The following is an 18080-nucleotide window of genomic DNA, read 5'->3' as shown; positions in this document are numbered from 1 at the left end:
ACACTCCCAACACTCCTCCGTGCTGAGCCGTGCTTTCTCGACCGGGAAGCTTGGGGCGAAGCGACCTCTCCAGGGGGCAGTCGGCTCGGTTTCAGGCTCATCCGCCTTGCATGCCGTGAAGGCCATGCCCGACCGCGGGGCAGCCATCCCTCCGCGTGGAGGGGCCGTGTCAGAGAGCAGGTCCCACCGTCGGGTGAGGCGTCCTGTCGGGTCAGGTGCCCGGCCCAGGGGAGGACAGGCTGCAGGCCCGCGGCTCGGGGCAGATGCTGAGCGTGGGGACCGTGGACCGGGCAGGTGCTAGGGGCGCCCGATGAAGGCCATCCGCGTCAGACGGAGGGCACGGGACGCCTTCCCGGGAGCAGTGGTCGATGCGCTGAATTCTGAGGGGCGGTGGGGAGCCGGCAGGGGAGGGGGACGGGTGTCGTCTGAGGCCCGGCCCCTCTGATGGCGTGGCGCGAGGGAGAGACGGTCGGGAACGGCACACGCGGTGGGCGCGGGGCCACGGGTCTGGTGGGAAAATCAACAACGGTCACGAGTTACGTTTTACGCGCCCGAGGCTGTTGAGGTGCTTTGCCGAGGTTCCAGGCGTTGTTGCATGTGATGGGCCAGCCTGGGAGGCCGGGGGTGCGGGAAGGCCGGCCTTACAGAGGGTGTCTGCCCAGATGAGGAGCCGGCTTCCCCCGGACGGCCTGGGCCCGGGAAGACCCTCCGGCACGGGAGGGCCTGGACGGGCGGTGGACGGTCCTGTGGGCATTTGGGAGGTGGGTGGAGTCGGTGAGAGCCTCCGAGGGCACGGGTAGCAGACAGACCGGGTCCCCCGGAGGCAGTGGCCTAGCGGAGGCCCTCGGCGGGAGGGGCGGGAGGGGCGGGAGGGGCCGAGGCCGCCGGCAGGGTGGCAGGACCCGGTGGCCGCTGGATGTGCGGGACCGGTGGACCGAGCGCCGTGTCTTCGGAGCCCGGAGTTTAAGTGAGCGGACGCTCCGCTGTCTCCCACGACGCGCAGTGGGCCTGCCCGGGGGCGGCCAGAGGGGCCGCTTCAGTTGGACGAGCTGTTTCCTCTCGGCTGTGACGAGGCTCCCCGCCCAGAGCCCACAGCGCCGCGCCGAGAGCAGGGAGCCTGCGGGGGGGGGGGGGGGGGGGGGGCAGGTGACACGGACACCTCCAAGGTCTCGGGCCCCGCTCTAAAGGGCCGCGTTCCGGGGCTCGGTGCACAGACGCGGGAAGGCCCCGGCTAAGGACCGGGAACCGTGCTGCCATGCAGGCCCTGCTTTCTGCTCAGGACGTCGCTCAGGCAGGGGACATGGGAGGTGTAATGAGAAGCGTGCTAATGTCTCGTCGCTCGCGGCTGCTTTGGTCTCTCGCTCGTTGGAGAAGGAGCGTGCGAGGCCCGAGACGGAGCCGGGGAGCCCTGGTCCGGGTGCTCGTGAAGATGCGGGCGAGCGTGGCGCTCAGCACGGGCGGTCACGCCTGGGGACTCCCTGCCGGTTTTACTGGATGATTCTGTCATCATGAAAGTTGCTATTTAAAAGTCAGATATTCCGCTTCGGCAGACGAGAGAAGAATTAATTACATCTTAAAAATAAAGACGGTGACTTTCTACTTAGCTTCCTTTCTGAGGTTCTTAGTTAAATAGAAAACAACAAAAACCCCACACTCACCCCCTGGACCTGGTTCCAGGAGGAGAGGCCCTGACGTTCTGGGCTGCTAGGAATAGATGAGGGTCTCGGGTTCGGGTCTCTTTAACTCTAATGGCCAGACACGTGCGCTGACTTTTAAGACCAGGATGTGAGCGGCTCCGGCGGGGGATGGCCACGGGCAGGCCGGGGCCACGTGGGCCTGGCGGCTCGGCTCAGCCTCTCCCCTTGGGTCTCAGAGGCTGCCCCTCTGTGGATCCGGGCCCTGTCTCTGCTGCTGAGCATGAAACCCCTGTCCCCGCCGCAAGGGTGCTCTTTGGGGGAATACATACATCATACACACATGCATACACACATACATCAACATGCATGCACACACACCTCACACACAGGGCATGCATGCAGCCACAACACATATGTGCACATGGATCGCGTGTCTTCACCGTCCGTAAGCAGGAACACGCACCGCCGCTGTTGGACCTGGAGACACTGGGGTCAGAGACCAGGCCGGCGCCCGGCGTCTCCCCGACTGGCTCTGCCGGACGTCCTCGCGGGCAGGTGCAGGGTGCGGTCCTGGGGGGGCCCAGTGGTGGGGCCGCGCCCCTCGGCGCACCTGCCGCTCGGGAGGGAGCGGGACGGCGCGTCTGCGTTGCTGCTGGGGCGGAAACTGGTCTGTGGTTCCGTGCTGCCCTCGGGTCTCCGCCCTGGAGTCCCCTCCCCTCCTGAGCAGCAGGTCGTCGAATGGCTCCTTAGAGCCACTGGCTGCTGCGGCCCGTCCACGCCCCTGTCCACTCCCCGCCCACGCCCCGTCCACGCCCCGTCCACGCCCGCCTAACGAGCTGCCGCTTCCTCCGCAGTGTTTCCGAGCGCTGTGCTGCAAGGGACCCCCGCCCGCGCGCCCCGAGTATGACCTCGTCTGCATAGGCCTCACGGGCTCCGGCAAGACCAGCCTGCTGTCCCGGCTCTGCAGCGAGAGCCCCGAGCACGTCGTGTCCACCACCGGTGAGTGCCTCCCCTCCCCTCCCACCCCGACGGCGGCCCCGTGGGCGGCTGCCTGCGGACTGATGGGTCCCAGGTTCAGTTCTGGTCAAGGGCACAGGCCCAGGTTGTGAGCTCCGATCCCCAGTAGGGGGCGTGCAAGAGGCAGCCGATCCATGATTCTCGCACATCACTGATGTTTCTCTCTCCCTCTCTCCCTCTCTGAAATGAATAAAATATACACTGAGTGGCCAGATCATTATGACCACCTGACGTCTGTAGGCACATTAGCCGTACACTGCATCGTATGGATATGGAAGCCGAAGGCCTGTTCGAACACCTTTGCTGTCTGCAGTTACCAAGATAAAACGTCTCCAATTCACACAGGAACACAAGGATTGGACAGCCGAGCACTGGAAAAAAGTCATGTGGTCCGATGAATCACGTTTCCAGTTGCATCATGCAGATGGCAGAGTGAGAATTTCACGGAAACAGCATGAAAGCATGCACCCCACATGCAGGAGTACAACCCTTCAAGCTGGTGGGGGCAGTGTTATGGTTTGGGGCATGTTTTCCTGGCATGATTTGGGCCCTTTAATTCCTGTGGAACAACGTCTGAATAGCACAACATACCTAAGTATCGTTGCTGATCAAGTTCATCCTATCATGTTGGTGGCGTATCCCAATGGAGATGGCTTCTTCCAACCAGACAATGCGCCATGCCACGGTGCTCGTATTGTGCAGGAGTGGTTTCCAGAACGTGAGGGAGACTTTACCTTGCTTAGGTGGCCCAACCATCACCAGATCTCAATCCAACTGAGCGTTTGTGGGACGAAGTTAAAGAGCCATCAGGCAGCTGGTCCCACAACCATCAAATCTCACAGAACCGGACAGCTATTCATCAGGCATGGTGTCAGATTCCTCGCATCACCTTTCAGCATCTCGTGGAGTCCCTGCCAAGAAGAATCGCCGCAGTATTGAAGGCGAAAGGTGGCCCCGCGAAGTGCTGAGGGGGCGTCAGAATCACCTGGCCGCTCAGTGTGTATACACACAAAGTGGAGCAGCCTTCCCCCCAGACCGGTGCCTTGAAGGACACACCCGTTCATTCTGTGGCTGGACCGAGGGGAGAGGTGGCGCGAGCGGCGTGAGCGGGGACAGAGGGAGGAAGGGAGGTGGATGTATGTTGCGGCTGCGGCAGGCGGGCCGGAGGCTGGAGAAGCATCTGTGATGGCAGAGAGGGTGGAGGTGGAGGTGGCCGCCCAGCAGGACCCCGCCGGCCGACGTCGGCCGTCGGTGGCCCCACCACAGCCCGTCAGCGCTGGCGTCCAGTCGGCGTCGCCGGCGTGCTCCAGCTCAGTCCCAGGTTCTTGCCGTGTCCACAGCCGGTGCGTGTGACTGAAGCACAGAGGAGGCGCGTGACCACGCCCCGCGGCGGGGAAGGCAGCCCGGAGCGGGCGCAGGGTGTCGGGAAGCCCCGCGGGGAGCGTTCCGTGCGGAGGAGGGCGGAGAGCTGCCGGGGCCTGGGGAGGACAATCAGGAAGGAGAAGGCCGGGAGCTGAGCGGCACACAGCTCAGAGTTACCGGATGAACGGCAGACACGCGGCTGAGAGATACGTCCTCACGCGTGTGTACGGGCGCCCGCTGGGCATTCAGTCACACGTGTACACGGTGTCTAGGATCTAACTGATCAATGAGCCAAGTCACAAAAAGACAGGTCACAGGAAGAATTAGGGGCAGACAAACAAACGGGAAAGGTTTAACTTGACCCACAGCTCGACTTCACTAGAGAATAAACAGGAACATGCTAGTTTTAGACCTAGATTTACCAGGTTTGTTTCTCTCTGACCCCGTGCAGCGCGGTAGGGCGGTAGTGGCGGCCACGTGCTCGTGGTGGTGGCATTGGCCATGGTGTCCCTGCCCCTTTCCTGGGAAAGCAGTTACTCCTGGAAGCCAAAGTGACCGAAGCGTTCTCGTTCTTTGACGTAGCAGCAGGGCCCCTGAGAGTTTATTTTGAGCGTGTGATTTCAAAAAGCCAGAGGCCCGAGGTGATCCTCCGCAACGTTTCCTGTAACAGGAACTTCGAAGGGATTTCAGCGTCCTGCCCCGCGGGAGTTTGTTAGTGAAAATGTGGAACCTCGATGGACTGTGTCCCCCGATCTATAACCGTTCCAGTCGTCCGTCGAGGAACATTAAACTGACGTGTATTGTTCAGATGAAAGCGTGCAAGGCTGGTTTCGAATAGAAAACTGTAAAAGCAACCACGTGCCTTGTCAGCACGGCCGGATGGTGTGGCGTTCCCTCTCGAAGGTGATTCCTCCACGATGTCTGGATGGAGCCGCGCCGGTCGGGAGGGACACTTGTCTGGAGCGCTGGCACCAGTTGGAAGGAGAGTCTACCTTCAGACCTGGTTTCTTAAAACGGAAACGCGGCCCGGCCCGTTTCGGCGAGGCGAGAACGCCTGCTGTTTCTTCGGAGGAAAGGGAACCTAAACTTCTCTGGGCCGTGACCTTCCGCCATCATGTACCTCCGACGTCGTTTACAAAAGGCACTTAAATCGCCGGAACGCAGAGAGCCCAGACGCCCTCCGGAGCGCAGGCCCTGGAGGTGGAGGGAGGGGCATCGGGCAGCTCGCACGTTGGTCTGGAAGCGAAGGGAGCCCTGGCCAGCGCGTTCCCCGGCTGCCGCTCGGGCCTTGGTGGGCACACGGCCTTGCGAACCCGTGGTGACAGAAATAGCTGCTTTTCTAAACCCAGAGGCAGGGACGGTGCCGGCTTCTGATGAAGACGGATGTGACAGGACACAACGAGCAGTCACACTGGGAACGGGAAAGGATGGAGACATCTTTTTGGGGAGCAGGCTCTGCACCCAAAACGTTGTCGAGCAGCATGTCATTCAGTTAAAAAGGAAAACGGTCGCTGGAAAGAGAGGAGGATCCCATAGACACTCGGTGAGGCATCCCTGTGACATGCGTGTGCAGGGCACGTGTGGAGGCCACACGAGAGGAGTTAGCGGGAGACGCGGGTATGTGCACACGGACTGTGTTCTCTACGTGCCCGTGGAGCAGGTTTCCGTCCGTGACGTTGAAATCATAGAAGGATTTCACCGGCCCCTCGTCCCACACCGCAGAGCTGCCGGCGGCAGCACGGGAGGAGGCTGAGGGGGGGCCTGCAGACGTGGTGGCAGAAGCCCTCGCCCAGCGTGGGCCGGATGGCGGCGACGGTGGGTCTGGTTGTCCCGCCGCTGTCCTGACCTGCCCGCGTCGAGGCCACGCGTGGGCTTGGGTGAGGGCATCCACGAGCCACGTGCTGACCCCTGGTTTCTGGATCTTCAGGTTTGCTCCTTTAGACACACACACCTGCAGCTCCGAGGGCCGTCCACTCTCGGGTGCAGATGCGGAGACGGAGGCGCAGGGGGGTCAGTCAGTTGCTCCAAGTCAGTGCGTCAAACAGCCGCATCGGGGGCTGGACCTCTGCGTCCCTCCGACTGTTCACCCCCTTGCTGGCCTCACCCTCCCAGGAAGCACCGCCCACCTGAGGTCGTCGCCTCCCGACTGCCCTGCTGGGAACGTGGAATCTAACCTTTCACGCTCTTTAACCCTGCCAACACAGGGCTGTGATGACCGAAACGACCAGACGACCGAACTGCAGGCTGCGTGGGGTGACCAGGCCGGCAGGGGGGTCAGTGAGGGACGACTAAATGACCAAACAGCAGGCTGTATGGGGTGACCAGGCGGCAGAGGGGGCATTTAGGGGCAACCAGGCTGGCAAGGGGGGCAGTGAGAGGTGACCAGGCCAGGGGGGGGGGGGCAGTTAGGGGTGATCAGGCAGGCAGGCAGGTGAGCGGTTAGGAGCCAGCAGTCCAGGATTGTGAGAGGGATGTCTCGGATTGGAGAGGGTACAGGCTGGGCTGAGGGGAACACCTCTCCCCCCCCCCCCCCCGTGCACAAATTCATGCACCAGGCCTCTAGTCCTATATAATAAAAGGCTAATATGCAAATAGACTGAACGGCAGAATGACCAGCAGAACGACTGGTCGCTGTGATATACACTGACCACCAGGGGGCAGACACCATGCAGGAGCAGAGGGACCACTGCTCAGCCAGAAGCCGGGCTCACGCTGCTGAGCGCAGCGGTGGTGGCGGGAGCCTCTCCCACCTCCACAGCAGCGCTAAGGATGTCTGACTGGCGGCTTAGGCCTAAGCCACCAGTCGGACATCCCCCGAGGGCTCCCGGACTGTGAGAAGGCGCAGGCTGGGCTGAGGGACCCCTCCTGCCGAGTGCACGAATTTTGTGCACTGGGCCTCTAGTGTTAAATAATGCTTGAAATCTTAAATGGATTGGGTGCTCAGGAAATTGGAGTTCGTTAACTTTCAAAAATTAGTGGGGCTGTTTATTGGAAAAGGGGGACTTGTATATGATGAGAAATTCAAGTGAGATGGAAGCATCTTGTCCTGGTTATAATTCAAATACCCCAGTTCTCCCAGAATCCGGCTTCGTGTGGGTCCTTTCAGAAGTGTTTTGTGTGTACACTTGTTCACATGTGTGTATGTCAGTGTATAAATATGCGCACATATGTTACATATGTTATAACTGAATTGATTTAAATGATGATAGCTAGGTCCTAAATATGTAGTTCATCCTAAAACCACACTCTGAATATATAATAAATGACAGAAGTCATTTATTATGTGCATTATAAAATCATTATCTTTTATACATAATTGATTCTACTTTTAAGAAAAATATATGTATGACATTAACCACATCCTTAAAAGAACACTAGCATAAACACTCTGAAATTCTAATATAAGAAGGCTCTACCTTAGACACCCTAATCTCTAGGGTTGCTGAGTTACACGTGAGAGAAATTTTAGGAATTAGTTCGATGCCAAGGTTCCAGTAGATTTAATATTTTCTTTGAATATAAAAATATATTCTCTATATTTCCAAATGTCTTCCTCATAATTAACAAAAAAAATTTTATAATTAATAAAATTTTCGAAGTGACATTATATATTAAAAATACGACAATATTTTGAAGAAAAAGATTGTATTTTGCTTTAATACACAGCTATGTTTTGAAACACAGTAGCAGATAATATCAGATTATCGGTGTATCTTAGAAATTGTCTTTCTAGTATAAATATGAGCTAAGAAGAGTAACTTAATCTGACAAAAAAAGAGGGTGTGAGCATCTGGTGCATTCTAAGAAGTTGTCGCTAATTCTTGTTTTATGTTTGTTTTCTGGTTTTAGGTTTTAGTATAAAGGCTGTGCCCTTCCAGAATGCCGTCTTGAATGTCAAGGAACTCGGAGGTATAGCATTTTACGTGTTTCTGTGCCTCCCTCCAACTTCCCTCACTTGGCATTAACGTGATCCCTGCCGTTAAAACCTAGTGATTTGTTATGCTGAGAGGTGAATCCTTTTACCTTTGCCCTTGAGATCGCATTTCTTAGAAACATTTCCTCCTCTTTATGTGTGTCTGAACGGCTGTCCTGAGTTCTAGATAATATAAACGTTGTTTCCCTTTGTATGAATTGAAGAACTGTACCGTGAGAGCCATTTCAGAAACTGCACTCTTTCATTTTACTTATTAAAAAACTAGAGGCCCGGTGCACGGATTTGTGCACCGGTGGGGTCCCTTGGCCTGCACCCTCTCGCAATCCAGGACCCCTTGGGGGATGTTGGACTGCTGGTTTCAGCCCGATCCCTCCAGGCCAGGCTGAGGGACCCCACCAGTGCATGAATTCGTGCATCGCGCCTCTAGTATGCATATAAGATTTTTGGTTAATCTCTTCCTGCCCTCCCCCTCTCCCCTTCCCTCTGAGATTCAGCAGTCTGTTCTATATTTCCATGCCTGTGCATTGAGCGTCTGCCCCCGGTGGTCAGTGCGTGTCATAGCTACCTCTTGAATGGTTGGACGGTTGCTTAGGCTTTTATATATGTATCGTGAATTTTTTCATGCGAAGTGTTTTGAAAGAGATTTTTTTTTTTAATTTGGTAAATTCAGCAAACGCAAGAATGGAAAAAAACAGCACAGCAAAATAACCAACAAAAAGTTATGATAAATAGGTAATACCTATTACATGAGTAATCACAACAAATGTAAATGGATTAAATCCCCATTTCATAATATGGGTGGCACGAAAATGGTTACAACATCGTCAGCTGTATCTGGTGATGAGTGACACTGCACAACAGAAACTTGCAGTCAGTTGCTTCCTCAGACGTATGATTTGCAGATATCTGACGAGAGACACTCTAAGGACAGACCATTGAAGAGAACACACTTGGAGGGATACAGGGCATGGCAGCAGGAGGCTTGCAGTTGTCCATGTGGGAAATAATACAATAATCTACAATAATGAAAGCATAATGTGCTAATTAGACCGGATAGCCAAATGACCTTCCAGACGTCATTCTGGACGAAGCCCCTGTGGCGGGGGCAGAGGCAGAGGCAGTTAGGGGTGATCAGTCAGGCAGGTGAGCTGTTAGGGGTGATCAGGCAGGCAGGCGAGTGGTTAGGGGCGATGAGGCAGGCAGGCGTGTGGTTAGGGGTGATGAGGCAAGCAGGCAGGCGAGTGGTTAGGAGCCAGCAGTCCTGGATTGCAAGAGGGTGCAGGCTGGGCTGACAGACACCCTCCTCCCCTGCACGAATTTCGTGCACCGGGCCTCTAGTTAATAAATAATACAAGAATAAACTCTGTTTTGCATACTCACAACTGTAAACCTACTTTTGCCCTACCCTGTATTAATAGCAGATGAAATGAAATTCAAAGCAAATAATATTAACTAGAATAAAGGATTTCGTATTTTTTAAAATATATTTTATTGATTTTTTTTTTTACAGAGAGGAAGGGAGAGGGATAGAGAGTTAGAAACATCGATGAGAGAGAAACGTCGATCAGCTGCCTCCTGCACACCCCCTACTGGGGATGTGCCTGCAACAAAGGTACATGCCCTTGACCGGAATCCAACCTGGGACCCTTCAGTCCTCAGGCCGACGCTCTATCCACTGAGCCAAACTGGTTAGGGCAAGGATTTCATATTGATAGACTAAGGTAACTGAGTAATTATAAACTTTTACATATTTAACTACATAATTCTGAAGTACATAAAGCTAAAACAGAAAAATGTAAGGAAAAAATCAACAGATCCATAATTAGTAGAAAATTTAGCCATACTTTTCTCAGAAGACAACAGATCAAATAAACAAAAATATGTAAAGGACTTAACTAGCCAATTAACAAATTGATCTCACTGATAATTATGTTATTTTATACTCACCCAGAAAATCATGTTTTTTTGAAATACACATGAAATCTTTACACGCATGACCATGTACAATGTTTTCTGATTAAAATGCAATTAGAAATTAATAGCAAATAGACAAAAATAATGACACATGAAACTAGATTTAAAAGTACTCTAACCATTAACCATGTAAAAAAGTACAAACAGATCCTACACCTAAATAGGAAGCCTGAAACGAAAGATCTAGAAGAACACACAGGTGCGAAGTTTTGGGCGCTCGGTGAGGCAGGGATTTCTTGAGTAAGACACCAGCAGCAGAACCGTGAAGAGAAGGTTGGTCAGTTGGATTTTATGATATTGAAAGATGTCTGATTTGGGAAAGGCTGTTAGATAGTGAAAAGACAAGCCATAGGCTAGGTAAACATTATTTGCAAATCATCTATCTGATGAAGTACTTGTATCCAGAATATATAAAGAGTACACAGAATTTAATGGCAAGAAAGGAAACACCACTCTTACAAATGGGCAACTTTTTATTATTATTAAAATATATTTTATTGATTTTTTTTTACAGAGAGGAAGGGAGAGGGATAGAGAGTTAGAAACTTCGAGGAGAGAGAAACATCGATGAGAGAGAAACATCGATCAGCTGCCTCCTGCACACCTCCTACTGGGGATGTGCCCACAACCAAGGTACGTGCCCTTGACCGGAATCAAACCTGGGACCTTTCAGTCCACAGGCCGACGCTCTATCCACTGAGCCAAACCGGTTTTGGCTGGGCAAACAATTTGAACAGGTGCTTCATCGAAGAAAACCTGCAAAAGCTAAGCAGGCACGTGCAGCGATGCTGAGCGTGGTCAGCCCCGAGGGAGGAAGGAATTAAGGTCACCACACACAGCCAACGTCTACGATAAAACAGCCGGCCACCTCACGCGTTGGCGAGGACGTGGAAGGACTGGTGCGCTCGGTGTGACAGGGGCAGTGGGAAATGCTGCCACCGCTTCGGAGAACAGGTTGGCGGCTCCTGAGGCAAATGCAGACCGACCTTATAATTGAGCCCCTGCACTCTCAGGAGACGTGAAAACTCAGGCTGACACCAAATCCTGACCCAGACGTTCTTAGTCACTTGATTTGTCACAGGACACGGCTCGGCAACAGCCCGCCTGTTATCAGCTGGTGAGCAGGTGAACAGACCGTGGTATGTCTACACAGTGAAGTAGGATGCAGCCATTAAAAGAATGGGCTGTTGGTACGTGCCACAACGTGGGTGAAGCTCAGAATAGGTATGAAAGAAGCCAGGTGAAATGGAGCGCATGACATAGGGTTCCCACATGGGTAGATTCATAACCCATTTATATAAAGCCCTAGAAAATGCAAACTCGTATTGAGTGACAGAGGACTTTGGTGATTGCCTGCGGGGTAGGGACAGGGACAGAGGGAGGGGTAGCCTGGAGGGCTGAAAGGGTCATAAGAAAATTTGGGGAGGGGTGGATACACTTATTATCGTGATTGTCCTCATGGTCCCACAGCTGCACACATATGTGGAGCCTTAAACTGCGAACTTTAAATATGTGCAGGTTATGTGTGTCAGTTATACCACGTGAAGCTATGAAGGCAGTCTATCCCCTTAGACATTAGGACATTCTCTGTCAGTCACCTCAGGCGACAACTCATCGGAAATGAGTTTTATGGAGCACCCACACCCATTGCCTGGGTTGCTGTCCAGTGAGGAGTTATCCTATCTAATAAAGAGGGAATATGCAAATTGACCGTCACACCATCACAAAGTTGGCGGCGCCCACAGTGGAGGCGGGGTTTCCGTAACACAAGATGGCTGTGCCTACAGCGGAGGATGAGTTCCCGTAATGAGCCTTAAGGAGCAATCAGTAGGGACCTGAGTCTGCTTGGCGCTGGGCCGGGCCAGGGGACCTGAGCCTGAGCCACCCCACTGCCTGGTGGGGCTTGACAGGGGACCTCAGGTCGCGCCCCCCACCCGGTGGGGCTTCACAGGACCTCAGGCCACGCCCCCCACCCCGGTGCCTGCCCAGGGGGCCTGAGGGTGCGCCCCCCGCCTGGCGGGGCTTGATGGGGGTGGGGCCGGCCAGGTCTGGATCTCACCCAATGCGGGTGGGGCCAGCTGGGTCTGGGTCTCGCGCGATTTTGAGGCGCAGGTGGGTGGACGGGGACTTGACTCTGGGTCCCGTGGTGAGCCCCAGACTCTGACAGGAGGAATATTTTCATATACATTTTTCTAATTTTCTTCCATCTCTGACACTTCTATTATAGAGAAAGGGCAAATAGCAATATTAAAATATTTTCTCTAATTCCCTTTTAATGTGCACGAATTTTGTGCACTGGGCCACTAGTTTTAAATAAATAGGCGAAGTTAACGTGTGTGCTTTAAAAAAAAAAATCACGAGTATGAGGAAGGCTCAGAGAGGAAAATATCCATTTCTGGATACTTATATGTTGCTGAATTATTCAGATTAAATATGTAAGCCCTTGAAGCTCTAAGACCGAGATGCTATCAAATCCATCAATTTAATGTGTAGATTAAAAAAAAAAAAAATCTCCGTGCTAATTCAAGAAGACAGATTGGTCTGTCTGGGAACACAGCACTCGATTAATCAGAGGACACGTGTGACACGTTCATCATGCAGAGAGCGCGGCTGCTCCACATAAACCAGCTACGGGCACTCCAGAGGGGCCCGCGCCGTGGGCTCGGCGCTCCCCCAGCCCGAGCAGCCGCCCGGTGGGGCAGGTGTTTGTGCTGTCCCCGCATCGGCCACAGGCTGGCCCCACAGAGCAGGAGGCTGAGGGGGAAGTAACGATAAAGCGCCACGGTGGCCACACACACGAAAAGGCATCTGCTCCCACACGTCACGCGGTTCCTGGCATTTTAATGGTTTGGTGCAGGTCAGGAACGTCCCCGTTACCGGTCAGGAGTCTCACAGCTTCACGTGGCCTCCCCTGTTGACCCCACTTCTCCACGTGACACGTCTGGCCGGGCGTCCGGCCGGGCCGCGCTCAGGCATGGAATCTGTTGCGTGTGTTCATTTGCGCGCTCCATGTTTCATGTTGGGAGTGTCAGCCAATGGCCGGTGGCGATCGCTGCGGGTCCGTGTGCTCTAACCCACCCTCCTTCCCGACGGTGTGGGTTCTTCACTCAGCGCCTTGTCCTTCTGTTTCAGTCACGTTGGGCCCAGATGTGCAGTAATTAATTACCTTATTTATATTGATTTCAGAGAGGAAGGGAGAGGGAGAGAGGTAGAAATGTCAATGAGGAGGGAGAATCATGGATCGGCCGCCTCCTCACGCCCCCAACCGGGGTGAGCCTGCACCCAGGGCATGTGCCCGGCCAGGAATCGATCCGTGACCTCCTGGTTCCTAGGCCCACGCGGGAGCTCTTGTTTGGAAAGCACGTGGCGCTAATTCTTCTTGAATTAGGCCGTGGGAAGTGCCTGCACAGGGCAGCTGTCTGGTTCCTGACGCTGCTCCTTTAAGAGACTCACCCCCGTGGGTAAGATGCTCCCGAGTGGGGACCAGGCACCCAGGTGCCGTGTGATAGTCTGGGGTTTTCTCCTGCTTTTCCCGGAAATCCTTGAGCTGCTCAGTGTCGTGGGGGACGGGACGGGAGGGGGTGTTGGCCCTTTGGGGGAGGACAAGACCTGATGGGTAGCGTCTGCTGGTGTCACGGTGAGCCCACCTCCCTGCCCGTGTCCAGCTTCCCACACGACGTCCCTGAGCACAGAGCTGGGGCGTGCACCCCTCCATCCCACTCCTCACCCCCCAGTCCCCCACACAGGGCGTCTCCTGGAGACAGGGTCATGTGCACTGAACGGGGACACACCGCGGTACCTCCCTTTCGTTATGAAACCGGCAGAGCCCTCAGCCCACCCCAAACACACAAGTAGCGAATCTCAGGTTTGTGGTTTACGGATGTGAATGGTGGTTCGTCCCCCTCTCCGGGCCTCAGTTTCCCCAGAGACCTGGACTGGGTCGTCTCCCGTGGTCCCTCCAGTCCCAAATCCCAGGGCGCTAATTCGAGCGTGACTCCTTCCCTCGCCCCTCCACCTCCTCATCCCGCATCGCCCTGGGTCCCGGACTCAGAGCGAGGTGCGGGGCGTCGCCCCTGCGGGCGAGGGTCTCTGTCCCTTTTATAAACGCCCTGTCCTGTGTGGGCCCGTGTCTGCTCACTGCCCGGCGGGGTCATGCCCTGCCCCGGAGGCCACGCTTTTGGGTTGTCACAGACGTGAGCACTGGCACACGCACGGGTGGCCCCTCGTCCCCGCGTTCTAGCAGAGGCGACACCAGGCGGCCCCGTGGCGGTCAGAGCTCCTGGGAGATGGCGCCGAGCTGCTCCCCGGGGCGGCTGCCCCTCCCCCTGCAGCGGGCTGCTCTCACCGAGGGGTGGAGTGTCACTCAGGCGGGACTCGGGCAAATCTGAAAACATCCTTCCGAGGTCCCGGCCGAGGCGTCCTGGTTCTCCCTCCCGTGTGGACAAGAGGCACAGGGAGTGTGTGTGCCCCCCCGAGGTCACGGGCACCTGTCCGCCTGCCGGCCCGAGTGCTCCTCTGTCCCACCCGCCCTGGTCCCCGCAGGGGATGTGAGAGCCCCCGGGGCCCGCGGGGGGTTCTGCCGGGAGCGCGGTGCCGGGCGCCGGGCCTGACGTGTGTGTGTCCGCAGGGGCCGACCACATCCGCAAGTACTGGAGCCGCTACTACCAGGGCTCCCAGGGCGTGGTCTTCGTGCTGGACAGCGCGTCCTCCGAGGGCGACCTGGAGACGGCCCGCAACGAGCTGCACTCGGCCCTGCAGCACCCACAGCTGTGCACGCTGCCCTTCCTCATCCTCGCCAGCCACCAGGACAAGCCGGCCGCCCGCTCCGCCCAGGAGGTACGTCCGGGGACCGACGGGCCCTGTCGGTCTGGCGTCTCGGTCTGGCGTCTCGGTCTGGCGTCTTGGTCGTCCACGCTCACCGCCAAGATGCCCGTCCAGCCGATGTGGGCTTTCTCCACGCTTTTGGGGCCGTGCTGGCAGGCAGCTCCCGCTGAGCCCACGGAGAGCAGGGCCTGCCTTGTCCGGCGGCGGGCGGAGTCCGAGGACCCCCTGGGTGTTCGCACCTGTGTGAGGGCTGCTGCCGGGAGTCCACGCGTCTTCCCCCGCCGGCGTGTGGGACTCCTCCTCCGCTGGGGGAGGGCGTCCGCGGTCCTGAAGCCTCGCCCCCCTCGGGGGGCGCCCTGTCCCTCCGGGGCGCGCAGGCTGCCCGCACACAGTGGGCCCGTTCTGTGACCAGCCAGGCTGCGCGCTGACGGCGGTCCCGCAGGTTCAGAGCCAGCGAATCGGTGTCGCGCGGGGCGCGTTCCCCATCCTCCTGTTCAGTTTCCTGTCTCAGCCTGCGCCTTTCCCGCGGAAGCACGGGACGAAGTTGGGCCAGTGCTCTGCCTCGCTCAGCAGGGCTGCTGGTCCCGGGGACCCCGAGCTACGTGTGTAAGCGGTTTTCGAAGCTGCAGTGGCAGCGAGTCTCACTCTCAGCACGGTGACATGGAACAGGCGGTGTGTTCCTCCGTACCCGGGCGGGGAACGTCGGCCCGCGGGCCGAGTGAGGCCAGCCGAGGCCTTGGGGCTGAGTTCACTGAACGTCTGACCACAGAGAGCAGCTGACTGTTAGGTGAGAATGGTGTCGGGCCCGCGAGTGATGTCGTAGATCCCCACCTGGCCCTGGCAGAAGGAAGGACCGCCCTCCCCCCGCCCTCTCCGTCCCTTTCAGAATGTGTGCCCGCCCCGAGCCTGCGCTTCCCGCACCGGCGTGGTGGCTGGTAGGAGCCACTCCGTGCTTTCGTGCGGAACGTGGCCGAGAAGCCGAGGGCGCCCACGTTCCACGTCTGGCCCCCCTCCCCTGAGGGGTGGGGACCTGCGGCCGGCAGCCCCGCCCCGCCCTTCTCCCCAGTAAGGTGGGAGCCAGGCGTTGTTTTTGTCGTAAGCGGCTGCCCTGGTTGGATCACGCACTCTGAAGCGTCAAGTCCTGAGAGCCAGCATAGCGCGCAGAGACGTTTCGGTTCAGAAAGCCCCTCCGTGAGGCCAGGACTCCGTGTCGGGCAGAGCCGTCCTTCGCGCTGCCTCGGGCAGCCGTCTTGGGGAGCCGGCCCGCGTAGGGCCCTCGAGGTGCAGGTCTCCCCGCTCCGTCCCGGGCCGCGGGGGCTCTCGGCGCCCAGCCGTGCTCTCTGGCGCGGGCGGAGCGCGGTGGTGGCGGGAGCCCCGAGGGGTAACCTAGCTTCGGATTAGCCGGTGCGTTGCTGAAAGTGTTAGGACGAGGTCACGATGGGAAGCATGTAGTGCAGTACATGTGTGCATCTCGGGGTGCTCGGACAGCCCAACCTGCGGTAAAACACATGCCATGAGACGCGGAGCGGTAACAGACGGCCCTGGAGCTGCAGGGGCTGGATCCGGGGTGAGCAGCAGCTGCGCGCTCTTCCGTTCTCTTAGTGTCAGCGCCGTTGGTTTTGCTCGGACAGCGTAGGGCGGAAGCTCACGTGCTCTCACACCCGCGTGTGGTCAGGGCGGCCCTCGTGGGCGCTCGCCTGGCGCGGAGCGAGGGCGCTCGGCAGCCATGGCTCCGGGGTGCCCGGCGCCCGGTCCGGCCGGCTCTCCGAGGAAAAGGGCACCGTCCCTGGGGCCGTCTTCTCATAGGGAGACCCCAAGGGTCGGATGAACATCAGACCCGACACGCGGACACCCCGCGGCACGGGACTCGGCCTGGGCTCTGATCGTCCATCGGAACGGATGTTCCTCCCAGCTCGGCTCGTCACGGCCTTGGCAGCTGCCACGCTGAGACTGCCTGGCGTGGGCGCTCCCTGTCGGTGCACACACACGTCACGCCACGGGCCGGTGAGCGCTCCGTCCCGTCCACAGGCCCCAGCCCGCCAGAGCCGAAGGAGGGGGCACACTCGGTTTGGGGGGAAGCGGGTGGGCAGCCTCCTTCTCCCTCCGTGGCTGGGGTGTCGCGGTTGCTCAGCATCCTCTGCGATGTCTGGTTGAGAACTCCCGGGGCTGTGTCAGGAGTTAAACCACGCCCTGACGGTCGGCACACAAGCGGGACTGTGACTCTGAAGGCCATACCTTTTATCGACAGCGGCCTGGGGGCGGCTGGGCGTAGCTTGGGGGGAGGGGGCAGCGGTAGGAAGGTGAGCGGAGTCCCACGTGGCTTGCACTGTGTGGAGACGTGGGCATCTGTTCATTACTCCCCCTCCCCTTATCATGAAGGTGTTCCATGCCCTGGGCTCTGGCTTATAAGCGCTTTCATTCACGTGTCCCTGCTCATTTGGGTGCATTTTGTAGAATCTCCAGGTGCTAAAGAGATGGTGTTCTATTCTGCACAATCCCTGTGAATCTGGGGCAAAATCCCGGTCTTTCAGAATCGAGGAAAACGCATTGAGTTCACCAAAACGCACCGAGCCGGTCTCGGATGCCGCTGAGCGAAGGCGGGTCCCGGCTCGCCGATCCTTCCCTCCTCCCGGCGGAGTCATCCCCTCTGGTGCTCAGTGCCTCATGCAAACGTGCGCCATGATTTATCCCGACGCCCGAGTGAGACGTCGAGAATGCATCAGTGGTTCCTGCGGACCCCGATGCGGAGTGTGGAAGGCGGGGGAAGCCAGCGCACCCGGCGGGGAGAGAGCTGGGCCCTCGCCGGGCTCCCGTGGGCGGAGGCCGCGGGAAGTCAGGTCCGTGTGCAGTCCCGGCCTCTGTGCTGGGAGCTCGGCTCTGTCTGGGCGGAGAGCCGGCTTCTGGGCGGAGAGCCGGCTTCAGCAGGGAGACGGTGGTTAAAACCGCCTCGTGAGCCGCAGGCCGAGGGCCGCGTGCCCGGTGGTCTCCTTGCCCTTTGGTAACACGCGGGGCCTGCTGGGCGGCCGGCCTCCTGCTGGAGCGCTCCTGGCGGCCGCCTGGCTCAGCTCGCAGGATGGCGAGATTTAACGTCTGGAGAACTGATGGTAGAACTTTCCCCCCACAAATCAGCTTTTTATTTATTTTTTCGATAGCAAAACACGGGGAAAAAGAACCCCTGTACACCCTGTCAGGAAGCCAAGCAGTTCTTGCTGCAGATGTTTCTCGTATCCACTTTGGGGAGGTGTGGTTAGCACAGTTTTCCAGCCTTTACTCATCATCAACTCGTTTTCTCTGTAGGAAACATGACAGGAAAACCCGAGACTTCACTCATG

At 57.2% G+C, this 18080-nt stretch overlaps 1 protein-coding gene across 5 annotated transcripts in view; it reads left to right on the top strand.

Moving 5' to 3' along the window:
• Window positions 1-18080, top strand: part of ARL15 (ADP ribosylation factor like GTPase 15) — a 185610-nt gene that overhangs the window by 62819 nt on the left and 104711 nt on the right. For all 5 annotated transcript variants that reach the window (XM_054715348.1, XM_054715347.1, XM_054715346.1 and 2 more), the window contains 3 exons: window positions 2492-2636; window positions 7866-7925; window positions 14552-14760. In XM_054715348.1, the coding sequence (XP_054571323.1) occupies window positions 2492-2636; window positions 7866-7925; window positions 14552-14760 (414 nt within the window). The remainder of the gene's footprint in view (window positions 1-2491; window positions 2637-7865; window positions 7926-14551; window positions 14761-18080) is intronic.

This window comes from Eptesicus fuscus, chromosome 4 (genome assembly GCF_027574615.1).
Source record: "Eptesicus fuscus isolate TK198812 chromosome 4, DD_ASM_mEF_20220401, whole genome shotgun sequence".
NCBI lineage: Eukaryota > Metazoa > Chordata > Mammalia > Chiroptera > Vespertilionidae > Eptesicus > Eptesicus fuscus.
This window is presented reverse-complemented; position numbering and strand designations above follow the sequence as displayed.